General features: G+C 44.7%; 1 protein-coding gene across 2 annotated transcripts; it reads right to left on the reverse strand.

The window, feature by feature from the left end:
• Positions 1-68: 68 nt before the first annotated feature.
• On the reverse strand, positions 69-21,001 carry GGA3 (golgi associated, gamma adaptin ear containing, ARF binding protein 3). Of its 2 annotated transcripts, XM_042802399.1 has the most exons (18): positions 20,926-20,977; positions 18,598-18,728; positions 15,269-15,353; positions 14,452-14,527; positions 13,845-13,943; positions 12,913-13,036; positions 11,856-11,959; positions 11,233-11,313; positions 9,901-10,038; positions 8,807-8,888; positions 8,193-8,309; positions 6,979-7,242; positions 6,266-6,333; positions 5,532-5,854; positions 4,746-5,011; positions 4,391-4,560; positions 3,561-3,671; positions 69-2,439 (listed from the first exon to the last, which is right to left on the reverse strand). In XM_042802399.1, the coding sequence occupies exons 2-18, from the start codon at positions 18,605-18,607 to the stop codon at positions 2,329-2,331; spliced, it is 2,229 nt and encodes a 742-aa protein (XP_042658333.1). In that variant the 5' UTR covers positions 18,608-18,728; positions 20,926-20,977; the 3' UTR covers positions 69-2,328. The 2 variants fall into 2 exon arrangements, with proteins under 2 accessions (XP_042658333.1, XP_042658334.1); XM_042802400.1 differs by lacking the exon at positions 18,598-18,728 and having other exon boundaries at positions 20,926-21,001.
• Positions 21,002-21,019: the final 18 nt, after the last annotated feature.

The following is a 21,019-nucleotide window of genomic DNA, read 5'->3' on the forward strand; positions in this document are numbered from 1 at the left end:
TTTGGATTTCTAGAAACAGCACTGAACTCCATAAGCAGTCATTAGTAAGGGCTATCCACAGAGCAAAGTAGGGAAAACAATTTATTTACCATGCAGCAGAACAAATGCATTTGAGATGTATATACAGTTACGGCTGTTCGGTATGAAGCAGGAACCTCACCCTACAGACAAGGAACATTCATAGTTTAATTTCCAAAGCTTTTAACAACACACTTCCACGCAGCGAGACTACAGCATCTTTCCATTTGGCTGTACAGCGCAGGCAGCGCGCTGCCGTTAACACTGAGAACAAAGCTGCTCTGCAGAAAGCACTTGTGCTCTCCTGCCTTCCGAGTCACAGTGAGATTCACGTGTAGGCATCTGAGGCAGTGGAACCTGCTTCCTCAGGACACGCCACCGTGACCTAAGCACTGCCCCCATGCCTACTGTGTCTAAAGTGCTGGCAAGAACATGTCTGAGGCAGAAAGAATTCTCTCCTTGTCCCCTATCCTAGTCCACCCATTTAAAACTGCTCTAAGGATCCACACAGCGTGCCCATCCCGCTCGCCTGCCTGCCACATCACGGAGCTGACAAGGCTGGGTCCTCATGACCTTCAGACAAAGAGGTTACAGCAAGTTCCTCAGCCAAGCTCTGATGCCACTTTCAGGGGCTTCTACAACTGCCTCCAGCCCCCTCTGATTAGGACATCAGGCCTTCCAATCAGCTGAGTTTTTCACCTCTAGTGCTTTTTACTTTGTATCAGTAAAGAAAAGTCAACTACAACTAACTCCAAGCTGCGTGTGCAGTAATGGGGTTTATAGCCACCATTAATTTTTCCTACAGCAGGCAGGGGTCTCCTCCTGTGCACTGTTTTTCTCAGTGTTTTAGCTGACAGCTCCCACTCACAGCTTGGGGGTAGCTGTTGCTTGCCAGCACTGCTAGAATTGCTGAGCTTAGTGTCCAAAGACCCACCCTATCTGTGCTTCTGTCAAGGGATGTTAGAAAAAACGGTTAATTTAAAACAGTGTGTCTCAAAGCTAGCTGAGGCACTGCTTGAGATTGGAAATCAAGAGGGAGAAGGAAGGGACTGTTAGAATCAAGTTCAAGTGATCTAAACCCAGTTTCTGTGAGACTGTAGCTGGAGGTGTCAGTTCTGGCCCCTGTTAGCACAGAACACAGATGTCCAGCAAAACTGCTTTCCCCTTGGAGACAATTGCACTTCGCCACTTTGTACAGGGAACAAATAAAACAGGGCATTAAACCCAGCACATGCATCGTCACAGCCCAGCGGAGCCTTCTTTCCTTTCACTGTCTGCTTGTTCCTATTGAGATATCCTAGAGCTCTATTATTTACATCTTGTATGTCATTGTACTCATCTGAATAAAACACAGTATTCGACTACAATAATAATACTGCCTGCATGAAGGGACACGAGAAGCATCTCTCCTTATCCCTGGATTCAGTCACTGTACCTGATTAGTGATTGTAAAGACATTTCTGCACTCCAGGCGCTGTCCTCCACCAACATTGACCGCTCCTTTCCAGCCCCCTTTACCTCCTCACTACACCTTTCCTCTTCTCCCCACACTGCGGAATGCAACGAAGGCAGAAAAGTAACCAGTGTGACTATTTGCATACAAACCTCAGCTCCAGCTGCCCCAGAGGGATACAACGGGGAGACAGCCGGCAGTGTAAAATAAATATAACAACTAAAGATGCAGCAGTGTCCACAACACAGAGCAAGGGTCTCCTTACAGCAGCTGTTGGGAACGAAGCAGCGGCGGGAGAGGAAGGGAGCTAAGTGCCATTTCAGTGTAAAAAATAAGCAGTCCCTCACGGAGCCAGCATTATTGCTCACCATGCTTCGCGGGTCCGGTCTGGCACTGAGGAGGTAAAAAGTCCGAGGGAGGGCACGTGTAAGGGCTCTGCACTGAGGAAGCTCATGGTGGCATCATCACCCCACCAGCCTGCAGGTATCTCTGGACAGCTGTACAGGAACAAGCCAACTAAATCCCCTTCTGCTGACAGGTCTCCCCTCAAAATACAATAACTTCAAGTTTAATAGAGTGGAAGATAGAACCAGATTCACCCAGAGGTCAAGATAAAAGCAGCCAGCTCTGTCTGTTACTGGCTGCCACTCAGTTCACGCTTGGCATAAATGTTCCAGGACCCCTTCAATGTGGGGCAAAACATTCTGGACTAAAGCTACAAGCAGAGTGGTCAGGACATGTAAACAAAGCTGAACATCACCAGTGGATAACATGTGTGTCCCTCCCCACGTCACATTCATTCCAGGCCTGTGGGATCCTTTCCTGGTCCTGTCAGAGTCTCTGGCAGTGTCCTAGGGTCATAGACTCCCCCACTGCTCTACCGGGGGGAACTGATCCACTTCACCAACTTCTGTGCTGGGCTGGTCTCCCAGTGTGAAGGTCAGTCTGTATCTCAGCCTCACCTTCTCCTGCAGGAAAGACAAAACCCAAGAGCAACATGAGAACAGTCCTGGTTGCTCCCGAACAAAACATTTCACTGTTACAGCTCTACAGAGTTGCACACAGCAGCGGGAAAGGGGCCAAGGTTAAGTTCACAGAGTAGGTTCAGCTTTTTAGCAAACCCAAGTTATTTACCTCACAGTTTTCATACCACAAAAGCTTAGTAGGAGAAAAGCATGAATGGCCTGTGATAATAGTTTGCACCAATGAGCCTGAAGAATGCTGCTGGAATAGTTCAACATTTTCAAAATTAAATTCCTCATCATGTGGAAGAAGATAAAACAGTTCCTGCTCTGCAAAATTCCTAGTAAAACAGTCAGCAGGAGATGGAACCAGTCCTTCCATGACGGGATCTCCATGTACCTACAAAGCTTTTCAACAATCCACCAAACCCTCTGACATTTCTCCTTTTGAATCTCAAAGCTTTCAGCTGATACGTTAAGGACCCTTTTGCTGTAATTCTCAAGTAGTAACATCTAGATTTGTCAAATAATTGGAAAGCTTTGAGCTTTATGGAGCAGGCTACTTAAATGAGTTGCTACAGTAAAGGCAGACAGCTGCTCAGGTGCTCCCAGCACGTTCAGCAGAAAAGAGTTAACCATGTTGTCTCACTGGTCGCAGGTACATCCTCAAAGAATAATGAAACAGACATGGTCTGACCTTTGTCTATTGGTTCAGGTCTGTCAGGTTATAGCCTTAACAGCAAAAGTATTTCTACAGCACCAGCTAATTTGACATCAAATTATCACCAAAGCCAGGTGCTTCCAGTGCACAAGGGAGTCAGAAAAACTCCTGACACAGCTTTGACCGCTGCCCTTTAAAGCTGAGTCTTATATGACTGTTGCCCTTTTGCTCGGAGAACTGTACCGGTCCTTCTCATACCTTTCCTTGCTGACAAAGTCAGTTGGGGAAGAGCCTTCCTCTAGCCCTGAACTGAAACATGAATGTTATGCAGTAACCACTTCTGGAGGGCAAGTTAGGAACGAACGATTTTATCTGCTCAAATGTTTGGTCCAACCCCCCCCTGCAGAATTCAGCTTACATCAAATTTGTCTGACAAGGACAGGATAAACCCCACCACCCCTCTCACCTTCGCAGGATTTGCCAGAAGCATGACTTGGGTGATGGCAGCAGGCGGCTGGACGGGATTGAATGGAGACAGCTCTGTGCCAGAGGGTGGTTGTAACTTCACTTTCATGGACTGCAAAGGAAAAAGAAAGTGGAACCTCAGGGATTACCTCCTACCTTGGGGACAATGAAAGATGCATGCACAGGCTGGGGAGATAACAGCACACATCCAAACTGAAAAGAATCAACCCACATGTGAGGATGAGGAACCAAGAGCCAGCCCAGCTTGTGCAACATGACAGAACAGGTAGACTGACAAGTCAGCCCAGAGTAAAAGTCAGGTGAACACCAACAGCATCTTCCTATCTGAGCGCTCTTATGTCAGATGTTCTGATGCAAACACCTTCACAACAGTAGGCAGATCACAGCTGAGATTGGGCCAGTTTTCAAGATGCAAAATTGGCCATCCAAAATTATCTAAGTGCAGTAAGACTAGAATGGAACATATTGTCAGATTCAGGATGTCTGCTAGAAAGACTGATTCTGAAGACCTCAAGGGTTGCCGTGTCCATGCAACAGTCCTGTCGCTGTGCTATCTGAGCCACCTTTGTGAACAGAGACAGCTGCACTGATCTTAGATAGAAAGAAAAGCAGAACACTAACTACCTGCAGTTCTTGACTTACCCTACTCAATGTTTTCTGCCTCTGACAACCAGCTTTATGTTTTGGAAACAGGCAGAGCACGGCCTACAGAAGAGTAGAACCAGGCTGTCCCAAGTCCCCAAGTTCATAGCCAGGCCTTCCCGATCACGCTGCCTCCCGTCGCCGTGGGGCTGAGCCACACCCCCCTACCTTCGGCACAGCCGCCTGCAGCACGATGTTCCTCACGGGAAGCGGTGCCGTGTTCAGCATCGAGACCACCACGACTAGCACATCCGACCTCCCCGGAGGGCACTCCCTGGCAAAGTGCAAGAGGATCCGGAAGCCGTTCTTGTCGTAGGCTGTCACCGGGAGGGCACTGCCTACCGCAGGGAGAGAAGGGGGGAGGAATGCAGATTTATGCTGCAGAAAACGATCTGTAGCAGCGTTCGGCTATCTGACGCTTCGGCTGGGACATCTCATCCTTTCTCTCTACTTCGTAAGATTTGTCAAGAAGCTTTGCTTTTAAAAAACATTCAGAGAAAGGTGAAAACCCCGAGATACTTACTAGGTTTAATGGATTCCAAGGGAACATGGACATTAGCCAAAGAAATTTCAGGTGCTTTCACGGGACTGCCTTGCTGCTGGAATGATGCTGGCTGGAAGAGAGGACTTCCTGAGCCAGCAACGGAGCTGCTTGGGAAAGGGACTGGAGGGGCTCCAGGGGCAGTGGCCGGCAGCCCTGCGGGTGCTATTAATGGCGCAGAGGTGACAGTGGTTGGCAAAGTAACCCCAGGGAACACTGAGGGTGTCGTCATCCCTTGGGTGGCAGTCCTGCGAGAGACACAGAAAAAACATTGGGAATTGAGCTGAAAGTGAAGCAGGCATTTCACCACAAACCCAGAGGTAACAGCAAATCACGAGGACAAAGCAGTGGCCCGGAGCCAGACTGGAGCCCTCGACTCTGTATGGTCTCATGTAAGGAGAGCTACAAGGAAACTGGTGGTGATAGGGTTAGGCATCACTTCTCTAAGTCAAGAAGAAAGCAGAGTCCTGCCTCGGCAAAGGTGGGTAAGGCTAAGGTGGACAAAGACCTCTGTACCTCAGCAGCCTGTTCAACTTTACACTGTGCATTTGTACCAGGCAACAGCACAGCTGCTTTAATAGTGCTGCCTTTCCCTCACGGAGGTAGGACCCTTGTATTAGCCTGTAAATTGAAACCCTCTTGAGAAGAAAAATCCCAATCACACATTTCTATCAAACCAGAGAGCTGAAAGTCTGTATCTGAAAGTGATATTGCAGAAAGCCTGGCTTTCTAACTGCAGAGAAAGCAACGTCCAAGACTTTTGGTTACCCTTTGGCTTCTTCAAGGAGTTGTCCCAATGCATCCATCTTATGTGACATATTGCTCCCCACAGATGAGCTGAAGTACCCAGGAGCAGCTGGAATAGTCTTAGGAGGCCCTGCAGGGGCAGCTGGTCCAGCAGAGAATACAAATGGTGCTGAGTTTGGTGCTGGGATGCTGGGAGCAGTCTGAGAGGCTGTGAAAGCAGAGGGCAACGTCGCTGACGTCCCACACGTGGTCTGTGATGTGTGATGGAGAAGAGGGTTCCCTGCAGGGTTGCAAGCAACAGTCACCATCTTCGGATTAAAGAAATCCAGGTCCAGCTGGTCATTCTGAAAGAGAGGACAAGTAGATACTCTAACTCACTGCTACCCCTTGTTGTAGAGATGGCACTGTTACAGAGGGAGATAGATTTACCGCAAAAACAGGTGCTGGGTGGCAAGCAGCAAAGTCTGTGGCCTATGTCAGGACTACATCTGATCTGTAATTTAAGCAAAGGAAGTGCTAACATCATGGGGGACAGATGGGAAACTGAGATAGCCAGGTTCAGGGATATCTACTCTGTTAAGAAGCAACTATCCCAGATTTTAGGGCTAAGCCAGACTTCCCCTCAGGAACAGCTGCCCCTCTGCCTGTCCGTGAGATCTCACATTTCTCCAAGGTGACAGAGCGTGTCCCAAGGCCTCTCACAATGCCAGTCCCTCCCTCCCTCCCTCCCCTTCCTCTGAGACACTCCTTTGTACCTCAAACATGTTCCACTGGTTGTTTTCTGACGTCTCCTTCACTGCTGTAGGGGCTGGGTCATTCAGGCCTGAAAGGAAAAACAAGTAGGTGACTGGAGGAGCAAATGAGTTAGGTGTCATCCCTCGGCAGTTGTTTCAGTACCAACAAGCTACTTGATTCAGCTCTGCCAGAGCCCAAGAACCTGACGAAAGACTGAAATGGGCTGCAAGTCTATGATGAGGAAAAGAGACTGACAGCACCAGCAGCTGACAGTTACCCCTGTGCACAGCTCTTCTAACCCTTTCTGATTTGCCATGCCTTCTGCTGTTTGTATCTGGGCTCCACAGGCAGGCATTCTGCAGGCTCCTATACACAACCCCTCTAAGGAACCTTGCTCTTTAGCACAGCCACAAAGTCAGAGGTGAAATCTGTACCAAACTGCAGCCTGCATGTCCAAGCACCCACGGAGATCAGACTGCAATTACACTCAACTGTTATTGCACTTGCAGCCTACTCTGAGAAGATCAGATTTTAATATTGACTCAGCGATTGGGCCTTCTATTCAGGACGATGCAACAGTGTCCCCTGGACTTCTCTAGAAACTAAAGACATCTCATGCTCCTGTTAGGCATGCCACATGCACGGCCAGCCCTCACACTCACACTGAAGGAAGAAAGCAGTCTTTGTTAGGCGTGGATTGAGCAGCCCTCTTCTGGGCTCCTCAGCATCTTACCTAAGCACAGAAGCTCCTCATCCAGCAAGGAGAGAGAGTTGGCCGTGCTGCTCTGCTGAGCGGGTGCGGCTTCCACTTGGCTAGAGGAACTGCTCCGCGAGTGCGCGAACGTCTGGGGAGGAGGTGGGAGAATGGGGATTTCTGCTGGGGCTGCTGTGGGGGCTGGCGTCAGGGTGGTGGGTGGCATTGGAGGTGGCGGGGTGCTGGTGATGTCCAATCCAGCAAGGTCAATGAGGGTGTTGAGATTACTTGTGGAGTTACTCCCTGCAGTAGACAGAAGAGCACTACTAGGAAAGAAGGCAAAAGGCTCAGAGCAAACCCAGTGTACAGAAGAAATTATCAGAGATGGTTTAGATAACACAGATCTTCATTTAATCATGGCTTATGGCCCACATGCTTTCCACAAGCTACTTAAATCAGCCCAGAGACTTAGGAAATTTCTATATGAAAAGCTACACCTGCTCCAATCACTGCTCCTTCCCCAGTGCTTCTTGTACCATAATTCATATTCTTTTCAAAATCTTTTGAGCTCAGGTGAAGCTTTGGGAGATCCTACAGAATTACAGTAAACAAAGGCTATCAGAGAGCTAGAAAGCTGAGGAAAATCTACACAGTCTGGATCTTCTTATTTCGGACAGTCTTGTCCCAGGAAGGTGCTGTCAGGCAGCATCACACATTCCATGCAGAAATGTTTAAGTGACTCCCAGATGGTAATTCTGCCACATGTACGTCCAGAGCTTTCAATGGTGAAGCTGAAGTGTAAAGTGGGCAACTGGCCTAAATTCACAAATGGAATTTCTGGCAAAGCCAGGAACAGGACCTCTGGCCCAGTTCCCACTCTCCTGCTTTTGTCCTTTTGATAAAATTGTCTTTTTCTTACATGTCACCATTAAGAAATAGGACAAACGTGGAGAGGAAAATGTAAGAGAACTTCCAGCCACACAAACTGTTCAGGTGCAGGTGTGCTACTGACATTATCAAAGGTTTCAATAATATGGAAGGAGTAATGGAAAATGCAAAGCTGCAACACTGTTGCTCATGTTCAGAATTGTGTATCCACTGCTTAGGAGCTGTCTTGTCCCCCTCACATTCACAAAATGTTGGCCACAAGAACAACTGATAGCCTACTTTACCACAATTAATAGGAAATCCTGTCCAAAAGACTTAGAATTGCAGGATTCAAAAATTAAACAGTTGGCTTCCCGGGAACTCACCTTCTGCTACAGACATCACAGGGAGATCCACTTCACCATTGATCACTTGCCCCTCTATTATTTTTTTATAGGAATTTATCACACGGGATAAATTGTCACTGGCCTGCAGAATATCCCCTACATGCAAAAGGGACAAAAAAAATCTCCAAGACTTTAGTCACTTTGCTCCCACTACATGCTGAGAGTACTGAGTTATCAAATAAATAATCAACAAGAAAAAACATAATTATCTGGCTATGAGCTCCATTACTCTGTCTCTGCTATGCTTCTCTAAGCAATACCCTGATGTTTCTAGGTCCATGCATATTACAGTAACAATGAAAAAATTAGACCAAGGTTTTGTTTCCCACAGCAATTCCCTTTCCCTTCCAAAGCAGCAGATGTTCCCCACTATCACCCCCAGCCTCCCTAATCACCAACTCTACTGTCAAGTCCTTGCCTGAATTTAAATGATAAGCATAAAGAGGCAAGGATCTTGTCTTTTTTCTGCTTGCTCAAAGCAAAGTGCATCCACAGTGAAGAGGCATCTTTACAGCAGCCGTTCCCTTGCTGAACCCTTGCACAGTCACAGGTCACAAAAGCAATTAAAAAAGGAGAAGTCTAACGTAGTTTACCCAAACTGCTGTCATTATCCTCTGTTTCACTGGCCAGCTTGAATAACGTCCGTCTTTTAGTTTCACACCTTTCATAGAGCTCCTAGGAAGACAGATTAGGACAAAGGGTTTCATCAGCCAGAAGCCACTGTCAGCAACACCAGTCAGCACAGAATGACTCCCCAGGCACGCACTGGGAAGCCCGGAATAGAGAAACCAGTCTCCCTGTGCTGAACATGCCAATGTGGCTGAACAACCAAGATCCCCTGTCCCCACCCTATTAACAGAGCTGTGACGCATCACGTTAGCCTGGGAATCTAAACACAACCTGCATTTTCAACACATCTCTCAGTCCTCTCTCATATCAGCACTTATGGCCAAGCTCTAGTCCAAATGAGACCTTTGGTCCTTGTATTACAACGATTGCTAAAAGCCCGAGGAAGAGCAGAATTGTGCTTCAACAATTGTGCTTCAACTGTGCTGCAACCACTACTCAGAGTATGCAACCACACAGAAGAAATGTGGCAAGAAGGAAATGTTTCACAGAAACAAACCATTTTCTTAAGCTTCTTGAAATTGTTTCAGGAGCTTGTTAGAAGTTAGTAGTTTTAACTTTTTAAATTAGATAAGGTGCAACTCTTCAAGGCTCTGGGTCTATCCAACCATCCCTAGTGCCTGTTTTGATTTTTACCTTCTTGATGTTCTCCCAACCTTATAGCACTAGCTAAAACTCTTCCTTTGAAGAGTTTTCTGTCCCATTCACACTTTAGTTTATCCATTCTCATTGTTGTAAGAGACAGTTGTGATCTGCAAACAGTGCATCCTAATAGGAACAAGAAATACAACCTGCAGCTTCTTGATTCTGCCATGCTGCATCTCAGGAGAACAGCTGTACCTCACTTCAAGCATGTGCAAAACCAAGCTACTGCCCGAGTCCTTGGGTGAAAGGCGTTAAAAACATGGTTATTTTCTTTCCTGTTTTTTCCAACAACTGTTCTTGTTTCTTGCCATTGCTCCCCATTCTACTGCACTGTTTGTAATTCTCTGCAAAACTCAAGTCTTTAAGAAAGGACTGACTGCAGGATTTCTGGGAAGAAGGAGCAGCTCAGACCCACCTTCATGAGCTCCCTATCAGCCTCTGATGAGTCCTCTTTGCTGTAATGAACCAACATCTCATTCAGCAGCTTCACATTGTTATTTACTTCCTCCAGCGTGTGCATGCGTTTTGTCACTTTTTGAATCCGAGCCTCATCCTTCAGGATGTAAAACACAGACATAAAAAGTGAGTTTCCTCGTGAAAGTCCATGGTATCACAACAGCAGGTATTACCTGTATATCATGTCAAGTAATGTCTATTTAAGGTTAAGCTAGGGAAACAAAACAAACCAAAACACCAATCATATGAAGTTTTGCTTATTTTATTGTCTTTTCACCACCATTCCAAAATGATAGAAAAACATGTATTTCCAAAAAGTCTCATTAAATAGACTTTAATGTATAATTATACCACTAAAAATAGAAAAGTTCCCAAAAGTTCCTTTCCAACCTTTTCAAAAGATTTTTCTTTTTTGGTCACTTGATGCCATTTCACAGAAAAGATGTGTTTGAAGCAAAATATTTACTAGGAACAACAAGCACCCTCTGGTAGAAAATGCCTACCCTTGTCTGATTTGAGATTCTAACTAACGATAGGACAGTCTGCCCTGGGGACATGAGAAGATTGAATGGAAACATTTCAGTAACCTATACACCCTTTTCAGTCTAGAAGCTATCCCCCTTTTTTTTTTTTTTAATCTCAGAATCAGTGAGTCATTTCCTGGACTCCAGAGTTTCTAATGACTGACATGGGTGGATGCATCACAGCTCTACAAACAGGAAGGTGTTTCCATGAAGCCTGCTTGTGAGAAGACCCAGTCCAATGACTCAGTCCTCAGTATTGAGGGGTGGTACTGTGGTACTCCCACCAAACCCTGACACGAAATACCACCCTGAGTGATGAGGACGTAGTTAATTACAACAAGGGGCATTCAATCCTTGCCCCTTCTTGCCCTGTCCTCCACCAAAGACACCAACTGTAGACATTTCTGCAATACAAACACCTCCCAGTTGCGGGCTAGAGTCAAAATTACAACACAGTCATATCACACAGAGCCCGACCAGGTCATCAGATGGCCCCCCTTTTATGTTGTTAACTACGGGGACCAGATGCGAATTGGCACTGTTAGTGGTTTTAAAAAAATCATAAGAGGCTGGATGTCGCTGATGGTCAGGCTCATTCAGTCCCCACAACTTAACTAAGAAATGTACTATAACAATGATCCTCAGCCTGAAAACCTCAGGTTCTGCCACTCATGTGATCCTAAAGCTCTCCATCATTTTGAAATCAAATTGCTTAAAACCTGGAAATCAGACTGCTCACCAGGACCAATCCTACATGAATTTCTTACCTCTTTTACCATGGATTTTATAAGCTTGTTGGCCTCTTGTAAATCATCTGGGTTTTTGCTTTTCAGCAGTTTGGCTAGAAGCTGTAAGTTGAGAAGAGGATATTCAGGAAACAAAGACCCTTTGGCAAAGGGAAACAGCGAAAGGAATCTAAGTGAACAATTCAGGGGAAAAGAGATACAGCCAAGTATTACAAAGCTTACACTGCTTTCATAGTTACAGTGACTTCAGCAGGAGCCATTTATGGTTTATTATTTTATGTGAGTTACTGCATCCTTGCTTCTACACAGGACATATACTGTGAAATCTCAGAGACTTCTGACACTAGATTATTATTCTTCCCATACATGATTTTTGGTCCTGTGTGTAAACTGTTCTCTGCCTTCTAGTACTACAGGAGGATGGAACTTTAACCCTGGTTAAAGTATATGTTATAAAATATATAAAATACAAGGCCTTAATTGGAACTTCAGGTTAGGTAGGTGAACCAAGCAATGAGTTCTGTGAAAGTACACATCACCACCCCAAAAATAAAAGTCAAATTAGTATACTTTACTTCCTTATTCTAAATGTGCATTGAGTAATCATTTTTCATTAGTGATTATGATAAAAGTCTTCACTGTACCTTGGATTTCTCCTCATCATCAAACACAGGGTTTTTGGGACGAGGCGGTGGAGAAGGAATCAGGGTTCTGTCTGCAGGAATCACAGGATCAAACATAACGATCCCTGAAAGCAGAAAGGGAACCCACATGGGTTTGTACACGCTGGTCACACCAGGCAGTGCACCCAGATATTCACAGGCTGCCATCAAAGTGAACACACAGCCGATCTGTCCACTGATACTAGCACACTGTTGTAATGAACAATATAGGATCAAAAAATCACTGAGCATGCTAGCTGGAAAAACAAAAAAAGTTTTCTTAGATAAAGGCTAAAAGCCCAGCAAATGTGTTGCCATGTCCATACTGCTCCTCTAATAGCTCAGTATAATCAATACCGCTCCACTATTTGTCTTTCCCCCTTTCACTTTAGCTGTTGAACCACTAAGTGAAGCCCCAGACAACCCAGCTTTGTGCAAACTCAAGGGCATGACTGAGCTGAGCAGGGAAGCAGACAGCAGTGCAAAATGGGGTGATGAGCAGAGTCCTAACCATGAGTGGGGAAAGAGCTAAGCTCCCTGCGTGTTGCAGTGTTAAATCCATAGGTTTGTGCTCTACCTCAAGAGCTTTTCTGGAACCAATTTTTCTTATGTTGAAGCCACATGCTTCTCAGCTGAGATTTTTCACTATGCCTACACAAGAAATTTGTATCAGTTGAACTAAAGGTACAATTGTAAGGCGATCTAGTTAAAAGAACACAAAAGGCTACATGGAGGTTCTTATTTCACTTTAGACTTGTTCAAATCATTTAATAACTAGTTCCAGAAAAACTCACAAAAGGCTCTGCAAATCAAAACAAAAGCATTTGCAAGGCATTTAACTTATCTAGCTAAAAAAGCCAACCCAACCCAGCCCAAGGCATCTGAATATAATAAGAAGCTTTTCAAGGAATTTCTACCTGGTTCTATCTCCCCTCAGAGCTTGCCTTGACCCCATGTAATTGGAAGATGTATATTTTGTGACAAGTCTGCTTAAAGCACGGGCAGGAGAGAATGCATGAATGAGCAGCTGACTTCCTACCTTGTCGCTTCAGCATGTAATAGGCATCCTTGATTTTGGATTCTTCTGGCAATGCCACTGTCCAGCTATACAGCAATTCAATGACTTTGGTTTTCACCTTCTCTGAGACTCGGTCTCCCAGGTACTAAAAATGGCAAAAAGGTGTAAACTCTCCACATAGTTCATTTATTTTTAAAAATAAAGCCCAAACCCAGAAAATGGAAGTTCAGTGATATACATTAAGAGGTATATAATCCAAGTTCCAAGATGATCTCAGATACAACTTACCAAGAGGCAAAAATGCTGCTCTAGTATGTTTGAAATAACAGTGAAGAGAAGCTTTGTGATTATCTTCAGCAAAAGAAAAAAGCAGCTGTTCTGCTGGTTTCAGGATTTTGCTATTTAAAAATTACAGCAATACAGATAACCACCCCCTCCCCTGTCTTATGGGAAAGAATCTGGGAATACTTTGCTGCTGCAATCATGCCATGAGGTGCCTCTATTTTTTGCCACCTTAAACTGATGATGAATGTTGAGGGACTTAGCCAGGCACTCTTTACACAGCAAGTCGGCAGCAGAGTGAAGACTAGAACTCTGTAGTGTGTTGCCAAGTGGCTTTAACCTCTGCATCACACCTCTCTTCCATTAATGCTAGAGTTTTGTTTGTTTAAAAAAAAAAAAAAAAAACACAGCCCAAGCTTTAGAAGCCCTTAAGTTATATGAAGGATTAGAACAGTACAGAGACTATACTCTGATGGTAAATAAGCACAACTTACTGAGAAAAATAATAAGCAGAGCATAAAAAACCACCCCAAAACTCAGCTAACAAATGCTCTTTAATATAGGCTGATAAATGCAATGAGCCAAACAGAGCACTGTAAACATTTTGGATGTTGCCTGTAGCTTAGAGGCCAAACAAAAAGTAAATACAGCCATAAGGCTCAGGGACTAACCTTTGGAGACACAACTTTTATTAACTCATTTAAAAAGCGAAACTTTCCTACTTCATTATGAAATCTTCTCCCACAATTCTTCATACAAGCTTCTAGCACCTGCATTCAAGTAACAAAAACAGGGGCTGAAATGAACATGAAAACTCTTCAATAACAGTGTAGTTGTGTTCTGCATACAGGGGAACTGAAAGACCCATGTCAGTGAGACACCTCTTCCTGCTCTGCAATACAGGCATGAACCTCCCATCTTTAGGGGTGACAAATTAAGACAGGCTGGTCTCCCACTCTCAGCCATGTATATATGGGTCTAAGTCATTTCACCATTAGGTCTCGTAACAGTGAACACAAATCTTACCTGAAGATGAACTAAATCAGCTGAAACTAAACCAGAGTTATTGCTCATTAGCAATAGAGCAGTCAGAAATCTGGATGCTTCAGTTACGTAACTGCTCCCTCTCACGGTCCACTACCCCCCAGCAAAGGGGAATCAGGGCATTCAGCCCCAGAACTAGCCCTGGCTAACCCCACTGACACACAGTTCCACTCTGCACAGATGATGTCAAATGATATATAACTGCATTTAAGAGGAGGGGTAAAGACTACCTACTGTCAAAGCTTGGACTGCCTCCCATTCCTGTGGCGACTGGATTTTATGAGCCAGAAGTCTCACAGCTATCTGTGGCCTGAAACAGAGCAAACCCCCATTACAAACAAAGCAGGTGAACACATTGAAGGATTTTCAGACTTTCACAAATTCTATTTAAACAAGATGCCTTCCACATAATTAAAGGGAAATGCCATTTAGTGCTTTTTATCTTTCCATCAGTGCACAAAGGCTAATAAGAAACGTTCAGGGCATCTTCATAATCCTGGGTGTTTGCACATACAAAAGGCTGGTAGTCTGAGCCAGCAATTCCAGATTCCTGCTTGGGAGGGGCCAAACAACTCCATGTACAGTCCCCAGCCCCAGAAATCACTTCATTTCTCTTGCATTAGTTTCCTTTTTCCAAAAGAAAACACTTCTTCCTTAGCTCACAGGAATGCTGTGACCCAGGAGGTTTCCTCAGTTAAGCCTTGTGAAGATTTTAAAGACTTGAAGCCCCATCAGGCACTAAGAGTTATAACCCCATTTTACAGACTGGCAAACAGACTGGGTTTGGCTAGATGAGAACCCTGCAGCTGCAGAAGCTGACATTAGAGGCAGATTCAGAATTCCCTTTTTCCTAGTGCTTAGACTGTGTATAAGCCATGCCACCTTTCACAAAAGAGAAACCACACTCTGCAGCATCTCCTTTCTTTTGTAGACAGATCTTCCTTGTAGTATCAGTGTATATAAAAGAAAACATGAAAGTTTAATGATCAAATGATATATTTTAAACTGTGAATGTTAATTTATTAAGTCTAGAGAGGTTTGGGACACCTACCCTTCAAGTTCTTTGTTGATCTGGTCACAGAATCCAATGATGTATTCCCAGTCTTCTTGCCTGTTAGATGGGTTAGTGGCTTTATCTTTGGTAAGGGAAAGAGAATGTATTACTAATCAAGCAAAAGAAACAGTATAAAAGGTCATACATTTCCTAGAGAAAAGCATTTGACATCTGCTGCCAACTATTAAAAAAAAAAAAAAAAAAAAAGAGAAAGAAGTTCACACATGGTATGTCTGTTCAGGGAGAAGGGTGTGTCCAAGTTGAGACATCCAAATATCCAGCAAGAATCACTGCTTTCCAAAAAAACAGGTGCCAAATCTCAAGTACGTAGAAACATGCTATTTCCATACTCTAAATTAAGAGTACAAGATAAAATATTTGAGCTCACACAGTTCCCCTCTGCCTGAAATGCTATCTCTTTCCATTTGGCTGTAACATTAAACTCTTTAAAGGCTAAGCCCTCACACTTTCTACATAGGAAATTATTTTTGTATTCCCTGGGAGTTTTGTAGAAGTAAAGGCTGGAACATCAGATGTTTAATACAAGTCATTTAGCATTAACACTTGTTTTTAGAGTGCCAGTTGATTTGTTCGATGCCTTAGCATTTCTCCTGGGAATTATGAACTGAAATTTATTATTATACATCAAGTTGTTCCTGCAAGTAATAAACACCACAGCCTGTACTGATCAGGAATTCAAATCCTATATGCTCAAATTGAGAGACTGATGTTCTACTGACTGGGCTATTTCAGGCTCCTGAAGGATCCTCCCTCGGGTACCAGGGCCTCGCTTATTGTACTGACTGCAGAATAGTGAGGCTATCAGCATCCTTCTTTCTTGTTATGAATGCATCTTCTCCATGTATTCTACTTAACTCTGATGGAGCACTGAATTTACAGTAGACAAGATTCCTGCTTTAACCTAATTTTCAAGCCATGATAACCAGACATGATGATTTTTCTTTCTTGTAAGGGAAGAAACAACACACTGTAGCAACATACCTAAGGGCTGGCATTTAAGAAGACTTCCTCAAACTCTTAATACAATGGAAAGGGATATAGAAAAAAAAATTGCTTAGACAGGTAGTATGGAGCAGGGGATGAAGGACAGGTAAAAAACCAGCACATATCCCTGTACTTGCATCATAGAGGGAAGCATAACATAGTAAACATATGCTACATTACAAATTGTCATTTTTTATCATCATTAAAACATATCATTTTACCTTTACGCAGGCAGATAAAAACAGCTGTCAAACATCTACTCCAAAACCTCACTTTCACCTTAGTCCTCCTACTGTGCCAGTCCTACAAGCTTCACTTGTATTTTCCTCCTCACAGGACAGTTGTAAAGAAAGCATTTTTGTAAATTTTCCATGGATTGCATCTGTAAAATATTCTGCAGAGGTAAATCTCTGTGCCCATTGCTGACCTTCATGGGAGCCTAGATAAGCAAAAGGCAGCAGCCAGGGAGGTCTGACTGTAGGATCACAACTTGTTGTACCAGCTACGCTAGTAAGCTATTTTTTGAACTCAAGAGATTCAAGGGAGGCTTAGTTTAAAACACAGCTGCTGCAGAGCCAACACCCGTTCAAAATGTATGTGGCACTTAAACCGTATTACCATACTCACAACACCCTGGAAGCATCATGAAACCACGGACTTACAACAATCTAACGTCTTTTCATGCAAGTCAAATGGCACTGTGCATGGTTTGGTGCTCCAAAGGACCTCTGCTGCTCTGCAGGCTTAGGTGAAAAAAATACAGTTCTTTCTGACGTTAATGGAATTTATTTAATAAATACAGGAAGACCACAAACAAGTAAGGACACTCAACCAAATGAACTCTTTGTTGGCTGCACATCCTGAAATCAGGAAAAAGATGTGGTACAAACAGGAAAATGTAACCGATATTTCCATGTTCCAAGTGCTAATTTTAAAGCTGCTCCAAACATCTCCAAAGATTGCTTGGAATGACACTGGATTATTTCACACACTCAGATTGGGTTCAGACTCATCTGAGTTTTTGCACCAGAAGCTCTCACATAAAGATAGTAAAGTCTCAGAAGGAGAGAGAGCATTACTGAAGGGAAGTTATGTTCCACATGAAGAATCTCCCTATTTCTAAAATGCATAAACTCTCCCTGTGAAACACTAGTTCATAGAAGCTAATAAACTTGATCAGAAGTCCTGCCCTGACTCTGAAGATCGATGTGTTTGCATGACACAACAGTGTCTATGGATACTCACTACCAATCTTGGTACCACCACATGAACACTGCATCCCAGGTGAGCTAAATTACCTTGCTTAACCCTTTTAGGACATCCCTCCATGAAACTGCATATCTACTAAGGCATAACTTAAAGTCCTCTATTTTTATGTAGAACGCTTAAAATGTGGGTATGGAGCTCCTCTGCACTGCCTTGTAAATATGCTTCAACCCTTAAATGGCAGGATCCACTCCAGGAAGGAGAGTTTGGTGCTCTGGAATACCAAATCCTTGCCTTCTCTGTTGAAACTGCCAGCAAAGGCCCATTTGGTACCAGTTACAAAGTCTGCTTTCAGAGACACTTCTCCACCAAGTCCCACTTCACATTGGCAACCAAGTGAATCTGAATTGGCAACTTGGGAACAGAAGTCTCAGCACCACCCCAGTCCTACCACCATCTCTGCCTTAGCTTTCCGACACCACAGCTGTGCTTTGGACACAGACAGTTGCTTCATTATCTGACCTAAGCGCCAGAGCCATTCAGGGCTGCTCTGCTAGACCCCAAAATGTTAAATGCTAATAAGTCAACCTTCAGATGCATCATTAGATATGAAACAAAGGTGCTTATTTTCTCTATAGAGAAGCCACATTGGAATGCAGAGAACCACAGGCCATTAACTGATTGGTAATGAATGCTCATATTTTCCTGGGTTAACTTCTCTACTGAAATGAGACAAAAGCCATCCCAACAAAGGGTTCCCCCAGGTCAGGCTTAGCATGTGAATTGGGAATCCCCAGCCCAAGCATGTCAAGTGTAACAGTTGGATTCTGTTTGTATCCCTGAAAGGAGAAAGAGAATGATGACCCATGATAATACAAGGGAAAAAGAAATGAAGACAAAGCATAATATTTTACCCACCTGCATCTATCACATAGCTAGACTTTGCCTAAGCCTGATATGAGTGTGATACAACAAGCTTCCTTTTGCAGCAGAAAAGGCAGCGCTAAAGTCAAAGGGTCCAGCTGTGTTTGTACAACTGACATTATTTTCTAACTGTTTCAAGTGCAGCTAAGTGCAGAAGAGCCTGCTGGCAAGGAGAGAATAGAAAGGATCACCTTCTCTCATCCCAGCTGCCTAAAACGAGGCAGGAAACACGAAGATGCTAGATCATCCCTGGCTGAAGTGCAGATCTTGCTGCAGTATTAGGACACGAGGATGATGTTACTTCATGGATCTATGACTTCACCTGATGACAGAGACAGGGCAGCGTGGAAGGCTTTATAGCACTGGTACAACAAAAAATAATCATTGACAATAAGATATTTTGCATCTTTCTGTGACTGGGAAGTAGGCTGTGCTGCTGAGCAATTGTGGCCTTTCCCTTTAGTAAGGGCACAGCAGGTGCACGCCCTCAAGGTTAGCATTAGACACAGCACAGCTTTGTGACTGTTACAAGGAAAAAAACCTCAGGAGGTCTCAGGAAATCACTCAGATGCACCAGCCTTTGCACTCTGCCTTCCTGGTCTGCACAACTCCTCCAGTGATTTACGTACACTAAATGCTCCATGCTCCCCTACAATGGGAGGAGCGATACCATCACAACAGCACAAATCACTGTAGCAGTGACCTGGCATAAATGCATCCTCTTAAATGAGAGAGCATTGATAAATCAAGCCTTGAAAAATGTGTACACCTCTGCAATCAAGCTCACTGCAATATTTCTTACAGTGAGTAAGGCCTTTGCAACACTACCCCTTAGCATATGTTCTCTGGTGCAGAATATCCTACTGCTTGGCCAAGGGGAGATAACTTCTCTCCTAACTTCCACAATTAAAAAACAATCCACAAAACACACAGTCAGGAAGCTTTACAGGCTAATACAACCTAAAATATCCTTCCTACTAGAGATATTTTCACACGCAAACTGAACTTGGTGAGTCAGTTCTCCTCCAAGAAGGATTAAAAGGAAGGGATGTGGGTGTTTCTTCATGTGTCTCACTGGCTACAATAAAATATATTGACAAACTGTGGGAGTTCAGAGGAGGAGCAAAAATGGTAAGGGGACAGAAGGGAGTGATCTAAAATGAGAAGAGCAAGCTGAAAACATCATTTAGCCAGTAACTCTTATAAAAGATGATGATACCATGTATGCATTTGAATTTTATATAAAAATACCAAGAAAGAACATGAATTATTTAGTCTTGCTTACGAAGGAATAACTCCAAAAGGGTAACAGGTTTTATACTCTAAGGTATTTAGGATAATGACCAGCTTCTGCTGTTTGCCTAGTGCCTGACTACTTAGGCACTTCACTCACTGCTGTAATCAAACAGCTATTAAAAAAAGGAAAAACTGGGGCAACAAGCCAGTGGTGTGCAGGATAGCCTCCCAGAGATGGCAGCAGGAGACCCTGTCCATCGAATATATGAAAAACAATTACACTTAAGACTGATTCATTCAAGAATCACCTCCTGATCCACCTGCACTGGGTTGGGATCCCACAGCGCTAGGTTCTGTACAGCCAACAGCCCACAAGCCAGCCGACTCACTGGCGGCACGGACAGACACACAACGAGGAGATACTCAGCACTGAGCTGTGGATGAGCAACCCATAGGTCTGTTTTTCCCCTTGTCTCTAACATTTAAGATTCTGTGGTAAAGAATACCTTATCTTGACATAGGATTTTTAAATAATCCAGTCTGTATGGAATGGACATCCATAACTCCTACCCTGAAACCACAAATAAACATAAAAGCAGAATTTGTCTGCTTGAAAATCATGGTTGTATAACACATGAATACAATTTATTTGGGGAATCCCTACAGTTCTCAACCTCGCAAACAGCACTAAGGCTCTATACTTGACTAACCAAAATCCGAGCTGGGGAAGAAGGGACAGTAGGGATGGACACATACCATGAGCTTTTATGACAAAAAAAAAAAAAAAAAAAAAAAGCAACAGCCTTGCAGGTGCTGAACAAGGTGAGCTACAAACCCGCCCGTTCCTCACACCTCCCAACAAGCAAATCGATTTACGGACCCAAACCGCTGCTGTGCCCCAACAACCACAGTCCTGCCCCTCTCCTTCACGGATGCTGCCGCGCCGAGGGCGCGGGAGGCCGGAGCGGGCGGGTCGGTGGCTGTGACCGCCGGGAAGCGGGGAGGCCTCAGCCCTTTCCCCCGCTGGGAGGGCGCATCCCCGCGCAGGGGCAGGTCTCTGCTCCTGGAGGGACCGTCCCCAGGGCGCTCACAGCCTCACGGCCCGGGGCCGCCGCCTCGCTGAGGGGAAGGGCGGGAGGAGGGCGGCGGTTGAGGCGATGAGAAGGGCTGGAGGGGGGGCAGGTCGGAGGAGGGGGTAGGATGGCTGGGAGGCCGAGGGACCCCGGCCGGGGAAGCTGAGGGGCCGAGGGGAGCGGAGCGGCGGGCAGCCGGAGGGTACTCACTCAGCCACGACTCCAGGCTCTCCCCCTCAGCCTCCGCCATGTTGCCGGCCCGGTCCGAGGCCCCGCCTCGGCCGCGCGAGAGCCGAGCCGGGGG

This window comes from Tyto alba, unplaced genomic scaffold, assembly GCF_018691265.1.
Source record: "Tyto alba isolate M040663 unplaced genomic scaffold, T.alba_DEE_v4.0 Super-Scaffold_39, whole genome shotgun sequence".
Taxonomy (NCBI): Eukaryota; Metazoa; Chordata; class Aves; order Strigiformes; family Tytonidae; genus Tyto; species Tyto alba.